The 15,449-nt window shown below is 41.4% G+C and overlaps 3 protein-coding genes and 1 long non-coding RNA gene across 8 annotated transcripts; 1 reads left to right on the top strand and 3 right to left on the bottom strand.

Moving 5' to 3' along the window:
- LOC109710341 (skin secretory protein xP2-like) lies at positions 465-1,079 on the top strand. Its single transcript, XM_020232853.1, has one exon. It carries the CDS (start codon positions 465-467, stop codon positions 1,077-1,079), a length of 615 nt encoding a protein of 204 aa, XP_020088442.1.
- Positions 1,470-2,238, bottom strand: LOC109709927. The gene is made up of 2 exons (XR_002216238.1): positions 2,204-2,238; positions 1,470-1,841 (listed from the first exon to the last, which is right to left on the bottom strand). It is a non-coding gene; the product is annotated as an uncharacterized LOC109709927 (long non-coding RNA).
- Positions 2,934-7,440, bottom strand: LOC109709924. Of its 4 annotated transcripts, none has more exons than XM_020232303.1 (9): positions 7,309-7,440; positions 6,641-6,887; positions 6,307-6,545; positions 5,644-5,847; positions 5,486-5,578; positions 5,298-5,396; positions 4,882-5,199; positions 3,669-3,779; positions 2,934-3,306 (listed from the first exon to the last, which is right to left on the bottom strand). In XM_020232303.1, exons 2-9 carry the CDS (start codon positions 6,858-6,860, stop codon positions 3,181-3,183), a joined length of 1,410 nt encoding a protein of 469 aa, XP_020087892.1. In that variant the 5' UTR covers positions 6,861-6,887; positions 7,309-7,440; the 3' UTR covers positions 2,934-3,180. The 4 variants fall into 4 exon arrangements, with proteins under 4 accessions (XP_020087892.1, XP_020087895.1, XP_020087894.1 ...); XM_020232306.1 differs by having other exon boundaries at positions 6,641-6,879; positions 7,248-7,415; XM_020232305.1 differs by having other exon boundaries at positions 6,641-6,879; positions 7,309-7,414.
- On the bottom strand, positions 8,286-15,211 carry LOC109709926 (E3 ubiquitin-protein ligase CHIP). Of its 2 annotated transcripts, none has more exons than XM_020232307.1 (8): positions 14,890-15,211; positions 13,955-14,022; positions 13,797-13,860; positions 11,490-11,561; positions 9,509-9,642; positions 9,290-9,419; positions 9,099-9,209; positions 8,286-8,744 (listed from the first exon to the last, which is right to left on the bottom strand). In XM_020232307.1, the coding sequence occupies exons 1-8, from the start codon at positions 14,998-15,000 to the stop codon at positions 8,616-8,618; spliced, it is 819 nt and encodes a 272-aa protein (XP_020087896.1). In that variant the 5' UTR covers positions 15,001-15,211; the 3' UTR covers positions 8,286-8,615. The 2 variants fall into 2 exon arrangements, 1 of the variants encoding a protein (XP_020087896.1); XR_002216237.1 differs by having other exon boundaries at positions 8,673-8,744; positions 9,099-9,175; positions 14,890-15,000.

Here is a 15,449-nt window from a genome sequence, read left to right on the forward strand (position 1 = left end):
AAAAGTGCAAAACCAGATAGTACTAACTTAATATATTTTAAACCACAGGGTACTAAATTGAAAAAAAGTGAAACCACAAAGGGGTATTTGAAGTTTTCCCTTTCTTTTATGTGTATACAAGAAAAGGAAAGAGGGTCCGGCCCGGCCCGCTACGGTAGAGAGGGTCCACCCAGCGGACTGAGGGCGAACGGGCCCGCCCCAGGACGCTGCGAGCGAGCGGGCCCGGCCTGCTCCGCACCAGGCGAGCAGGCCAGGCCCGGCCTGCAGTGNAGTTTTTAAACCACAGGGTACTAAAGTGAGAAAATGCGAAACCACAGGGTACTAATACACTTTAAACCACAGGGTACTAAAGTGAAAAAGTGCAAAACCACATAGTACCAACTTGATATATTTTAAACCACAGGATACTAAATTGAGAAAAAGTGAAACCACATGGGGGGTATTTGAAGTTTTCCCTTTCTTTCATGTGTATACAAGAAAAGGAAAGAGGGTCCGGCCCGGCCCGCTACGGGAGAGAGGGTCCACCCAGCCGACTGAGGGCGAACGGGCCCGCCCCAGCACGCTGTGAGCGAGCGGGCCCGGCCTGCTCCGCACCCGGCGCGCAGGCCAGGCCCGGCCTGCAGTGGGAGAGCAGATCGCCCCGGCCCGCCACGGGCGAGCAGATCGGGCCCGGCCCGCTACGGGCCAGAAGCCAGGACCGCTTCTGGTGCGCGGGCCAAGCCAAACTTACTGCGGGCCAGCCGGCCCGACCCACAGCTGGCGAGCAAGTCGGGCCCGGCCTGCTGCTGGCGAGGGCCGGCCCGCCGCCCCGCAGCAGTCGTGGGTCCCGGACCAGCCCGCTGCGGGATAGCGGGCCTTTTCCGCCCTTTAGTTCTCGCAAGCCTTCCCGTCCTGCCCACTACGGGCGAGTGGCCCCGGTCCAGCCCGCTGTGGGCCTGTCGGCCCGGCCCGGCCCGGCCCGCTTCGAGCGAGCGCCCAGCTGCGGGCTTGCTGGCCCATCCTGCCCTTCAGCTCCCGCTACGAGCGACTATGCCCGGTTCAGCCTGCTGCATGCGAGCGGGCCGGGCCTGGCCCTTTAGCTGGCTGACGGGCCCAGCCCGACCCGGCTCCAGTGGGAGGGCGGGCCCGGCCGCGGCGGGCGTGCAGGCCCGGTCCGGGCCGGCCTTCTGCGGGCGAGCAAGTCGCGACCGGCCCAATGCAGGCGAACGGGCGCGACCCGCCCAGCAGCTATCGAGCGGACCCAGCCCGGCCTAGCCTGCTGCGGGTATACAGGCCCGGCCCAGCCTGCTGCGGGTGTGCAGGCCCTGCCCAGCCCGCTACGGGTGTGCGTGGGAGTGGGCCCGGCCCGGTCGCAGAGGGCGAGCGGCCCGTCCCACCCTTTAGCAGCCGACAATGATTAGAGACATAATAGGATAAAATCTACGACTAATCACCTTTCGTGCTCATATAGTGCCGCATACAAAAAAAAAACCAAGTAAAAAGCCAAAACATTTGCATAATTCAGTATAGGTCCAGTAAATATACAAAGTTTTAATTTCCTTGCATACATATGCAGTTGCCTGAACTACAAATTCATCTGTATACTTACTTCATATGTTAAAGCCTTTCAGCAAAACAGAAGTCGACAAGCGAGGAACACATGATGGATATAATGAGCATGAGAACTTGAAATCAAACATCCCGCTTGCATATATATGCAACACCATTAGAAGCTAACGCTGCATCTTGTAAGACCAACCATGTTCATCAAGGAATGCTCGAACAGCTTCTTTAATGGCAAGATTCGGAACGAGCTGATGTGGCTCCAGCGGCTCCCGTGTGATGGGGTCAAACTTGCCAACCTAAGTAGGGCAATTCCCACAAGTCGAAAGTAAAAACAAATGCGTTAGCCAACACTATATTCAAGGGGGGTGAATTGAACCAGAGTTCCCTAACCTTTTTGAGAGGTTTCAGTTCAATCGTCTACCTTTCGATCATCATAATGGGTTTTATTATATTCTTAGGCTAAATTGGATGGAAATGGGTGCGTGATCACCAAATAAGAAGCCCAAATGTTGCCTACAGGGCAATTAGATGATGACTACGTAGATATTTCCATCAATTTAATGAAAGATTTACTCACAACGGAGAGATCTAATTTTGGCATCTGAGAGGTTAAGACCCCACGGTGCAATTTTACCCTATTTAACTCTCAATGAATCACCTTCTGAAGATGTTCATGAAGCACGGCCCTCTCATNAGCCCGCTGCGGGATAGCAGGCCTTTTCCGCCCTTTAGCTCTCGCAAGCCTTCCCGGCCTGCCCACTACGGGCGAGTGGCCCCGGCCCAGCCCGCTGTGGGCCTGTCGGCCCGGCCCGGCCCGCTTCGGGCTTGCTGGCCCATCCTGCCCTTCAGCTCCCGCTACGAGCGACTAAGCCCGGTTCAGCCCGCTGCATGCAAGCGGGCCCGGCCTGGCCCTTTAGCTAGCTGACGGGCCCAGCCCGACCCAGCTACAGTGGGAGGGCGGGCCCTGCCGCGGCGGGCGTGCAGGCCAGGTCCGGGCCGGCCTTCTGCGGGCGAGCAAGTCGTGACCAGCCTGCTGCGGGCGACCGAGCCTGGCTCCCAGCCCGCCCCGCCCCGCCCCGCAGCGGCGAGCAGGTCATGCCCGGCCCAATGGAGGCGAACGGGCGCGACCCGCCCAGCAGCTAGCGAGCAGACCCAGCCCGGCCTAGCCTGCTGCTGGTATACAGGCCCGGCCCAGCCTGCTGCGGGTGTGCAGGCCCTGCCCAGCCCGCTACAGGTGTGCGGCCCAGCCCCGCCCCCGCCCCCGCCGGCGTGGGAGTGGGCGCGGCCCGTCCCACCGTTTAGCAGCCGACAATGATTAGAGACATAATAGGATAAAATCTACGACTAATCACCTTTCGTGATCATATAGTGCCGTATACACAAAAAAAACCAAGTAAAAAGCCAAAACATTTGCATAATTCAGTATAGGTCCAGTAAATATACAAAGTTTTAATTTCCTTGCATACATATGCAGTTGCCTGAACTACAAATTCATCTGTATACTTACTTCATATGTTAAAGGCTTTCGGCAAAACAGAAGTCGACAAGCGAGGAACACATGATGGATATACTGAGCATGAGAACTTGAAATCAAACATCCTCGCTTGCGTATACATGCGAGACCATTAGAAGCTATCACTGTATCTTGGAAGACCAACCATGTTCATCAAGGAATGCTCGAACAGCTTCTTTAATGGCAAGATTCGGCACGAGCTGATGTGGCTCCAGCGGCTCCCGTGTGATGGGATCGAACTTGCCAACCTAAGTAGGGCAATTCCCACAAGTTGAAAGTAAAAACAAATGCGTTAGCCAACACTATATTCGAGGGGGGTGAATTGCACCAGAGTTCCCTAACCTTTTTGAGAGGTTTCAGTTCAATCGTCTACCTTTCGATCATCATAATGGGTTTTATTATATTCTTAGGCTAAATTGGATGGAATGGCTGCGTGATCACCAACTAAGAAGCCCAAATGTTGCCTGCAGGGCAATTAGATGATGACTACGTAGATATTTCCATCAATTTAATGAAAGATTTCATCACAACGGAGGGATCTGATTTTGGCATCAGAAAGGTTAAGACCCCACGGTGCAATTTTACCCTATTTAACTCTCAATGTGATTACCTTCTGAAGATGTTCATGAAGCACGGCCCTCTCGTATGTAACTCCGCTTGGGGTAATCACCGGGTCCCGAAAGATATCAAGTGTTATTTTGCAACAGAGGTGGTCGGGCACCTGCATTTGAAAGGGGAATATGCATTAAACCACAAGTATAAATCAGCAATGATGTTTCCAGCACTAAATCAGGTTACGCAGAAGTTCAAGATGCATATGGATTCTAAACTTTTGCTGAATAAAGAAATGTAAACATTGTCTAATATGGAAGTGTTCACAAGAATTATGCTTGAAACAGTGATATTATGATAATTGCAATATAGTTGGATTTTTATTCACATAAGGTCATTCTACCTCTTTTTCTCTGATTATAGAAAACAAAAAAGTTTATCCTCGTGATCATCGTATTGGGGTTTCACCTGTCGCTCGATATTTATGAATAAATCACTTCCTAGCAACCTCTAGGATTTTGCAATGTAATAGCCCCTATGTATTCAAGGAAGCATACTGTGATAAATTAATATATACATGACTAAATCCAAACAGAATTTAACACGCCTTGCATGTCTACAGTTACCGGTTTTTTTTTCTCTCCTAATAACTTGAAAGCATATATCAACAACACAATATAGAGGCACTTATCCAGAGTTCCTTTCAAAAGATTAAACCTAATCAATCTAATGTATCCTTAGATTCCTCCACGACCTCTCCTAGCTTCACGTTTTTCAACACCTTGAGCCTGTGAACTTAGTTGTTTTATTTTTCTTTCTCAGATCATTCCTTTTTACACTCTCAAAAAGAAATCCCCTGCCATTACAAAAATATTTTCTGATTAAATTCATTGGATTACACATCTACACATTTATTTGAGTTTGCTGATCGCTATCTTTCCTCACCTAACCCATAATATTTGTCTCCAATCAACACTTAAGAGTTACAGCGACTTTCATACACCTTAAATTTATGATATTTAAAAGGGCATTCACAAAATTTAGAAGGGGCATTCTCGACGCAAAGTGCTATTTATGTAACTATCTCAAAAACAGAAATTAAGAGCATTATTATGATCAGGTACTTAAACCAGAAAGCAAAACCTTAATAATGCAAATTTCTAATTTATTGACCATTTGTGATATCCAATCAATCTTTCATGGCTATAGTTCTAAAAAAGTGAATGTATTTGCATTATTACTAAGAAATTGAAACTATATATTCATAGTACCTGTATCGATAGACTTTCCAAGCATTGCACTCTACATTTCAACTCTGCAGTACTCTGGCTTTGGTTTTGTACTTGTTGCTCCAATCTCCCGACATGCTCCTTTATTTGGCGGATGCTTTCTTCAACTACCGTACCCTCACAGGAACACGAACATGAAGGCTTGAAGATCTCTCTCGGAGAGGGACCTAATCCTATACCGCGTATATATCCTTGTTTGTCCTTTCCTATGATTTCGGAGAAAGCATCACCCTTCCATGCAACCCGTCCTTGCAATGTTGATGCCTCTAAATTCTCGGCCATCTTTTTCTGCAAATCAGACTACAAAAAGAAAGCCCATATTAGCACGTAAGGAAAAATTCGGTATTGCTTTTAGTTCATATTTTCTTCTAACACGCATTGTGAAATTAAATGCATACGGCTAATCTCTCATCCAAGTACGTTCCATCCTTGTGCATATGAGTACTCAAGTAGACTTCAGCACGTTGCGGCTCTTTCTTCTCTGGATGCTTTTGCCTCTATAAAAAGCAATGTTATAAAGATCATACACTTCAAAATATAAAAAACGTAAGGAAACTCACATTTACTTAAATGCATTGGTGCATACCATTTCCTCTGCAACGCGTGCAAAACTCTTTGTGCCAGCAGTGTGAGTCGTCTTCAGCATTGCACGGTTTCTTTTGTTCCTTAAACTACGAGCCTATGATAGCATATATAACTTCAGTTCTTACATAAACTTATAGATTACAATAACATAATCCCTACCTTTCCAGCATCTGACTTCCAGAAGTTAACAAGAGAAATCCATTGATCGTTAACCACATCTTCTGGAGCTTTACTATGTAACTCCTTCAAGCTGGCACGCTCATCAAAGTACGTTCCTTTTAGATCACACTTATAGTCCTTCCACTTTTTCCCAGTTGACTTTAAAATCCACTTTTCACACCGCACAGTGTATAGGAACTTTGCCTGCATTAAACAAAAGCGATAGGAACAAAATTTGCATCAAATTATCTTGCATCCCAATTTTGCTAAGCTTTCTCAACTTGCTCATAATGAAGGATTGTTTGACCAATTAACAAGGATTTTCTGTGCTTCTCAATTATATGTATATAAAGCAGGCTTTTGAAAAAACCAAAAGAATATGTAGCTTACATGATTTGTTTTACAGCAAATAGCATCGTACTAAATATTTGAAGTTTAAAGCACCCAAGTATAATCACGAAAAATATTCACAAACTGGTCATATATTTTTAACCTAAATTGATGGATTCTTACTTATGTACCACAAGTCACAATGGAACACAAGAAAAGAGCAGATAATATCAGGCATCTCACAAACAATCATATTTTTATCTATCATCGACCTTTTGTTTTGAAGCACAAGGGTTCAATAATCCGAACAATGAAAAACAAGCTGATTAATACCTTCACCGCAGTTAGTATTTTTTCCTCGGCCTCCTTTTTAACATATCTCCAGTCGTTATGACTTAAAGTGCATATCCTTCCATCTCTAGCTACGGATCCCAAAAACTGAGCCAACAACCGCCCTTCATTCCTAACGGGTTGCCCTCGGGCATTGCAAACTACGACAACTCGATGCCCCGGTGGTAAACTCCACAAATCAGCTAGTTTAGCCTTCACACAGGTTCTTTCACCGATCTCATCTGCACAGTACGACAATATGTTACAAAAGTATTATTCCATAGCTCAGGAAATATTGTAAAACCCACAATAATTCACCAATTTATACAACTTATACCTTCCATGATTACTTCGTCACCTTCTTCGTGATCTACACTCGAGTAAGACTCCGAATCACTAGTTTCTGCAGCATGCGGGTCGATATAAGCAGGACTCGGGGAAGGGGGGGCATAATCAAATTGCATATGGGACCGTGTTTGCGGGGTGGGTTGAGATTGGGGCTCCCCCCGATATTCATATTGATTTTGAATTGTTTGGCATCGTCTACGCCTTGCCATGAATGATCAAACTATAATACTATTACACTACACAGAGAGAGAAAAAAAAAAAGAAAAAGAAAAAAAAGCTCTTTTTAGCAAGATAAACAAAGATTTGGTGTAAAAATATTCTAGTTCAATTGTTTACTGCTAAATTGCATTGAATTAAGCTGGATAAAACTGCATAACTGCAGTTATTTTCAGCAATATGAAAGAATTAAAACGCAAATACAAAAGATATATACAGAGATTCACAAAATGATCCGATTGAAAGAGAAATTAAAGTTTAGCATCTTAATTGAAAGAGAAATTGAAGTTAAAAATGGTTCTAGTAATAATCAATGGTGCGTTTACACCGTAATAAAGATTTAATAAATCGCGCAAATAATTTCGCTGTTTTTCACTTACTCGAGATTTGGACGGGGGAAATTAGCGCTGGTAAAGGATTAAAAAGGGTTTTTGCTCATACCCAGAGATAAATCTACAGGATCCAACTCCGAATCTCGCTCGATCCAGCAAAAGCACTTCGAACTACAGCGCAGACTAAGCGCTTTCCGGAGTGGAGAGAGAGAGAGGGGGGGATGGGGCTCCGCAAGGGCGAAATAGCAAAACAAGTGGGATAAAAATGTGCTGAGACCCCCCTCAACTATACGCTATTTTGAACTACGTCCTCAATTTTGCATTTGCACCCTTCTCTAAAATTCTATATAGTTTGGTGGTAAACTTCAAATCAAGTTAAAATACCATATTGGTTACTACTTTTTAGACAAATATAGTGCATATTTCGACAATAATTAACTGTAATAAAATTGTTAATTTAAGTAAAATTTTAAATTTAGGCTCTATTCACACACGCACTATAAGAAAATATAATAAAAATTATTTTTTTTATTTCCGTAAGTAATTTCTCATTACCATATCATATTAAATCTGTCTACTAAGATGTAATTTTTAAAACATTATCTAAAATCAAAAAAGTATTTCTTTTATATGTTTCTACCCCAACATTTCACCTAATAGCATTATACGACCCTTCATACCAAAGGGGCCCTTAATCTATCCAAACAAACTCAAATAAAAACAAACAAAAATAAAGGTGTCAGTTGAAAATAAATAAATAAATTCAAGAGCTTCAATGGCCTATAGTCACTAAAGTCTTCAATTTTTATTTATTTTTTTGACCTTTATTGATTTAAAGTTTAAAAATGCCATTCTAATAGAAAGGAAAGATGCAATGAAAGGGAGAAAATGCCACTGTTGGTGGCAACTATAACCGAGCCAAGGTCAAGAAGTATCTGAAATTTACCCAGCTAATTCAGACCCATCCATCTAGGATACATAAATTCCTGCATAAGTTTTTTTTTTGAGAAAATAAATTCCTACATAAGTTACCATGATTACAATCTAGTTAAAAAAAAAAAATCAAGGTTTATTGACTAATCAAGGTTTATTTCAAACCCATACTTAATAATCAAGGTTTATTTGACTAATCAGTCCAAGTACAGCAGCAAATTAAAAAAAAAAAAAGGGACAACTACAGAGTATCACTAGTATGTACACAAAATCCTACAAAAGACACTACACACAAGACCAAACAACAATCCATATGTACACCACCACCATTTGTTAAAACCATTTGGCTGAATACAAATGGAGAGTTGAGTATCCAAGGATGAACTAAAATGATGTGGAAGTTATATTCCTTCGATTCGATGATCATGCTTCGCATCAAAAAGTAATCTCCTGGTTGATGCATATGAACATTGAAAGCTAAAGCTATGGCCTCATCTTGTAAGCCCAGCCATGGTCATCGAGGAATGCTTGGACAGCTTCTTTAATGGCAAGGTTTGGCACGAGTTGCTCTGGCTCGAGCGGCTCCCGCGTGACCGGGTCAAACTTGCCCACCTATGCCGTCCAACATGTTAGAATTAAATGTGAAGCACTAGCGCCCATTGGCCTTAACTAGAGCTTTTGCAGAACTACAGTAGTGTTGTTAAGGTTGAACCGTTCAAAAGAACACTAACAGTTTATTTTAACTGAAAAAAAAAAAAAAAATCCCGCAACAGCTTTTCGCAATAGCAGTGACAGAGGCAAAAGTTTCAGATTAAATCTTCTACTTCTGGAGCACAGAAGCTCATATCAGCTTTACAGCCCACTGCAAAAGCTCCAGATTTTACTTGCCAAACATGTAGACTGCTTGTCGTTGGAGTAGCTAGGCCAAGTAGGAACTTTGATTCTATTCAAGTTTACATAAGTCACCTTTTGGAGATGTTGAAGAAGCATGGCCCTTTCGTACGTAACTCCAGATGGTGTAATTACGGGGTCCCGAAAGATATCTAGGGTTATTTTACAGCACAGATGGTCAGGTACCTACAATTCAATGTTTCTAACAACCATAAGAAGACAATATGGGAAGAAACAAGTAGCAGAAAAGGCAGTAGAAATCTCACTTCTGTTGGAACATCAGCTACTGTGGCTTTTCTGAACACCTCCCTCAGCTGAATCAACTGCTCCTCATATTCATCTTCAGTTGAACCATCAAGGTCACGATAAATCTTAAGAGCATTTTCACATGCTTCCCTGGATTAGAGAGAAATTTGCATTAGATTTAAGCACAGATCATAAAATGAATAATTTCGGATGTTGTTGGGCCTATGTATATTACATACTCCAATTTCCGAAGTTGAGATGCTATCTCCTTTGATGACCTCTCCCATTCCGTGTACTTTGCCTTGGCGAGCGCCTGCCATATTTCCTCAACCATGTAGCTCATAGAGTGTGGGCCCCTCCCGAGTTCCAAAGACTAAGTTTTTGTACAACCCAAATATTAGCAAGGCAAGAATAACAAATAATGCAAACCATTAATACAAATAATGCTGTTGAACAATGGCCATCTTAATCCACATGCCATTACAATCTTCCTCTAGATTCCATTTCTTTTTTTTTCGTTTTGTAACTACTCTTCCTTCCTTTTTTCTTGTATTGCGCCATCCAATTCAAGGGTGACTATCTATTTCTCCATTTTCTTGATCATAAATTCAACAGCTGAACAGCACTAAAATGTATTCTATAGAAAACACTATCCATGTGTGATTTCGTAATCTTTAAAATCTTACAGGGCAAAGCCTGTTTGACATCATCAAATGGACTCATTGAAGAAATCAGACTTTCATACATCCTGTTACCTGCAAACAAATGATGCTGATTCCAGTCCCAGTAATTGTGACACCCAACCACTATATCATTATTTTCCATAAATGTGCTCCTACATCCAAAATCATATAGTATGTTTTCTCTCTTGCCCTTCTCTCACTCTTTCAGTTAGATACAAGAAGCATTAATTTTATATGACAGCATCACATTAAGGCACTATTGTTGGTATCCCACCCTTCGTTGTTCTTGCATCTGAAAGGTGAGGATACAATGTGCCATTTAAAACTTCAAATCTCCATAAATTTCCTTGACAAAAAAAGTTCTATATCGGGTATCAAGAAACCAACAGTCTTCCTTTCTACACTAGCGGTTGAAAATAGAAATGCATAGCTGTGCACCCCCTCAATTCATCGAAGATCTTATATGCCCCTAAAAAGTTTGCAGTACAATGGATGCCCCAGTATGTATACAACTTTCATACAACTTTCATAAATGCCCATCCAGGATGGCATTTTTGATGTTTAGTTATTTAGAAGGGGCACCTAAGAAATAAACTACGAGCTGGAGGAATATGATATTAAGGTAGTTGACAGATACACATTTAACATTGAAGTAAAATGCATGGACAACACCTCAATAATAGGCCATTTTAGAAAGGCCCTGATTTCCTGAACAACTTTTTTTTAATTGACACTTCCCTCAATTTTTGCTTGCTTTGATTTGAGTTCTCTCTGTCAATTGAATAGAGGATTGTGCTAATTTTAACAGTGACTTTACCAAATTTTGTGGCTTTGCTTGCTTTTCAGCTGACAAAATAGCAAATCTCCTTATCAGTTGATAATTGATAGAAAGCAGAGCGGTAAGTTTTAATGGAATTCCCGATTCATAATTAAAATTAAAATAGGATAATCAGAATGAACAAAAGCTGAGGTGGTGTCAACTAGAAAAATAATTAAGTTTGGAGTCTAAATAGCCTATTGTTAAGCGGATCTACACATTTTTCCCTATCTTACCCTAACACTAAGCACATGCAACAAAAAGGTTTACTGTATAAAAGTACTCCTCAGCGAAACTACCAATTTCTTAAACACTTGGATATCCAACCAATAATTGATGGTCATATTTCTTACATGACTTTGGTATAGCAATTAGCAATAGTTACTTCTCTGAGTTCTAATTCAGTTCTCAATGTAGAAATCAATCAATCAAAATAGTAATTACTCTCTTTGCAGATGCTTGTTCAGGGTAAGTGCTTCCTACAGTGAGAGGCGGGACACCAATATGATCCTTAATGTCTGCTAATTATCACACTAAACATGAAGAAAAACCCTGGCAACATACCTCTTTGTCCTTCTAGCAAAAACAATTAGGAAGAATTAAAGAGTTAATCAGTTAATCTCCATTATATTGAAGAATCGCATGATGATCTAATAATTGCAACCACAGTTTACAAAACTTTCACATAATCTACAAAAAGCGGGAGGGGGAGGGGTAGACCTTCTCCAATTCTTTGATTCCCTCTGCATATTCTTCCCTGTCAAGAAGTGCAAGACCCAACATATAGTGTGCCTGCCAATACAATATATAATTATGTGCTGTTAAGGAGATTTGCATATGCCATCACAATGCACAAACTATGTGATGCTAAGGAGAGATAAGTATCTTTTAATTCAATAGGGAAAACATGTTGTAAGTTACAACTAAATGTAAATATTTCAAGGTAATAATAATATGCTATCTAGAAGGAAGAAAGAGAAAAATAGAAGAAAACAACTACATTAAATAAGAGAGATCACATGCATTCATTCATGTAATGTTTGGTTGAAGCACAAAATCTTGGGGGTAACTTTTTCATTCTAGGGAAAACGGGATGTTCCAGAGCAAACTGGACGAAGTGCAGATTTGCATTTGGATGTATTCAGTTCCTAGAGGATATCCCAAATAGTGTTTGGGTAGAAAAGTTTGTAAGTACCTGAATTTTTTTTAAATACCATCTTCATGCTTTCATATCATGGCAAATTTTTGGCCAAGTAATTAAGTATAGGTTGGACTGTTAGAATTTGGCCTAAAATTGGGCAAATACAAAATTAGCATCAAACTAGACAGGACACTAGCAATGATTCAGCACAGATAATCTGTAAAATTGAAGGTGTAAGATAGCAAAAAGAACTGAACGAACGGCAAGATATAATTCAGCACACAAATAACATATCTCATCAAATTAACTAAAAATTAGGGGCATAAAAAATAAAATATACTGTGCATACAGAAAAATATAAAAAGAAAATCACTGCAAATCAATCAGAGATGATTAGCAAGTGTTAACGAGCAATTCCTCACAGAAAACAAGAAGAATAACAAGATAATTGACAAGCAAATCCAAAAATATAATTACGAACAGCAAAACATACAAACTATACTAAGAAAAAATTCTAGAATTAGGACATCAAAGCTTAAAGGAAAGAACTATTTACATTCGTGCCTCTCAAAAGTTTAAGAATATCATGGGTTCTTGTCAGACCAGGAGGGGGTGGTGCCCTCTAACTGTTAGGAGTTAAACGGATACCACGCATGCCCCACTAATTATTAACAATTTATCATTAATTCTCTCATTGTCAAGGGACGTTAGCAAAAACTATTTTACACACACCAGTTTAATGTAAGTTAAATTATTAGTTGACATTTTTATCCACTTTCACTTCCTCTTTCTTCTCCAATTCTTCCTCTTCTTCAGAGAAAAAGAGAGGGCAGTGGGTGATGGCTGCCGCCACCACTGCCCGCAGCAGAGGAGGGAGGCGGCAGGCGTGGAGCAGCCATACTAGAGTAGAAGGAAGGCGGTGGAGGCGACAGCAACAGAGAAGGAAGTGGGGATAGCTATAGTTGTAGATGCAATGGAGGAGGCGAGGGCAGCAGCAACAGTGACAATAGCCGTTGTGGAGGAGAGAGCATAGAAGGAGAAAGTAGGTAAGAGCTGTGAGAGAGCGAGAGAGAGAGAGCAATGGATGGAGAGGAAAAAAGAGAATGGATAGAAAGTTTAAGGGCAAAATTTACATTTTGCAAAAATATAAGCATACTATGAGGGAAAAATGTCATATTAATGATAACTTCGAAATGCATTTTCGATATTTATAACGTTAAAAGGGTAATTGTGTACTTATGAGTGTTTCTGAGGAGCACTTAATTAACTTCCCCTAGAAAAAACATCTGGTCGAGATTGGAGGATTTCACATCAATGTTGCGGTCAAATTGCAATATTATGGTATCCAAAATTCAATAAAACTCAGACTTGGAAATCGCATGTCTCCTCCATCAATACAAAAGGACCGTTAAATCGGCATCTGGTAGGATGAAACGGCACATGGTCTTTCCCGCAAGAGCATCTCAACCTCTCGAAAGAAGTTATTCAATAGACCACATCTATAGATTGAGAGTCTTCACTCTTCAACAATTCAAACCTAAAGTTCTTAAGAATTAAATATAGAATGTTGTATACGATCTACAATCCTTACACTTTGTATGTATAATAAAAAGTAAATATTTGATATCTACTAACAAGCTTTTGAAATCATGATCTGCAGATTATTTAAAAATCACACGTTACTTAATGGGTTGCAATGATGTCTCCCACTACAATACAGCTTACAACTCTTACACTCGAGATCTAACTTTCAAAAAGCAATTTTTTCATCCTACTAATCAAAAGTCGATGAGCATTAGAAATAAACTAAGCGAAAGCTCATATGGCAAACTTAATGCATAAAGCATGGAAGAAAGGATGGAAACTAACGGAAGTAGCAATATTACCTTAACCGAATGACTGTCGAGCTGAAGAGCCTTTCTGCAGTCATCCTCAACTTTTCTCCATTCACTACCATTCGATAAGAAAACAGTCCAATATTCACAAAGAGCAGATTAAACATTTCAAAAAGAAAGAAGAAAAATGAAATAATTAGCATACTAACTTCCGCTTTTTATAGCATAGTGCTCGATTAGTCCAATATACCGCCACATTTGGGCACAATGTGATTGCCTATAGAACCCAAATCACAAAGAAAATTAGCACTGAGAAATGCATGGGGGCAAGACCTAAAGGATATTTGAAGTTGAAATTTTTTTGCCCAAATGGATCAACGTATAAAAAAGTATCTCAATACATCAAAGAAGATACTTTGGGAATGAAAAACTGATAAATTAATCGACCCCATAGAACAACAATCGGAGTCTATGAGAACAAAGGGGGTAAATTGGATACGCTAATCTACTAAACTGGGCAAGAAAACAATTAGCGCAAGAGCCCATATCTATATTCACAGAATTTGTTACTGAGTAATCACAGCAACTTCACAAATTACAGGAAACAGAAGCTGATTTCATGCCTCATAATAACTCCCTTCCTACAAGAGAACTAAAGGGACCTAAATATAAGGGTTAACAAACTCAATTAAGACAGAAAACCTATTAATGAAAGAACCCAGATCACGATTTCATGGCAATCGAAATGGGCGATCACAAACTAACAGAACATCCAAAGAATTGATTCCCCTCCAAAAATATTACTCGGGAATCAAAAAGAAATGAATTGTATGTCATGCATCAACTTTTAAATCCATTGGTGGAATCATTAAGTTGATGAAACGGGTATTTATCTCTCTTCCTATACAACCAAGAGTAGAAAAAGGGGGAAAAAAAACAAATTAATACGCTTTCCTATCTTTTTCCCAACAACTGGAATCGAATTCAGATGGATTCTAATTTCACCTAATCTAACGAAATTCTCCTAACCCTAACTCCATCAGATCGATCACAAATACCCCTAGTATCAATTACACGCCACGCAACAGCTACCCCGCAATAATAAGCTAGAATAATCAAACGGGTGCAAGAATCGGTACAAGACCCCGGTGTAGGCGTCAATGGCGGCTCCGATCCGCTCCTTCTTGTAGAACGTGTTCCCGTCCTGCTTCAGCAGCTCCGCCTGCTTCGCCGCGCTCGCCTGCGCCGGCGCCATCGTCGTCGTCGTCCTCTTCCTCCTCCTCCTCCTCCTCTCTCTCGATTCGTCTCTCTCTCTCTCTCTCCCTTTCTCTCTCTAGGGTTTGGGGGAGGAGATGATGAAGAAGAAGAAGAGGAGGTCGAAGCTTCGTTCGCTCTTTTGTTTCGTCGGGGTGTTGGTTTTTTCTCTACTTTTTCTTGTCTTGTCGCTGGGGTCGCGAATGGAAATGGAGTTGCATGGAAGGTTCACCCGAGACCGAGACGTAGGGCTGGCAAATGAGCGAGCCTGCTCGCGTTCGACTCGATATTTGGCTCGCTCGAACTCGACTCAAAATTAAATGAGCCGAACAAAAAAAAAAGGCTCAAAATTAGGGCTGGCAAATGAGCGAGCCGGCTCGCANCGTTCGACTCGCGTTCGACTCGATATTTGGCTCGCTCGAGCTCGACTCGAAATTAAATGAGCCGAGC

Source organism: Ananas comosus, linkage group 5, assembly GCF_001540865.1.
Source record: "Ananas comosus cultivar F153 linkage group 5, ASM154086v1, whole genome shotgun sequence".
Classification (NCBI taxonomy): Eukaryota; Viridiplantae; Streptophyta; class Magnoliopsida; order Poales; family Bromeliaceae; genus Ananas; species Ananas comosus.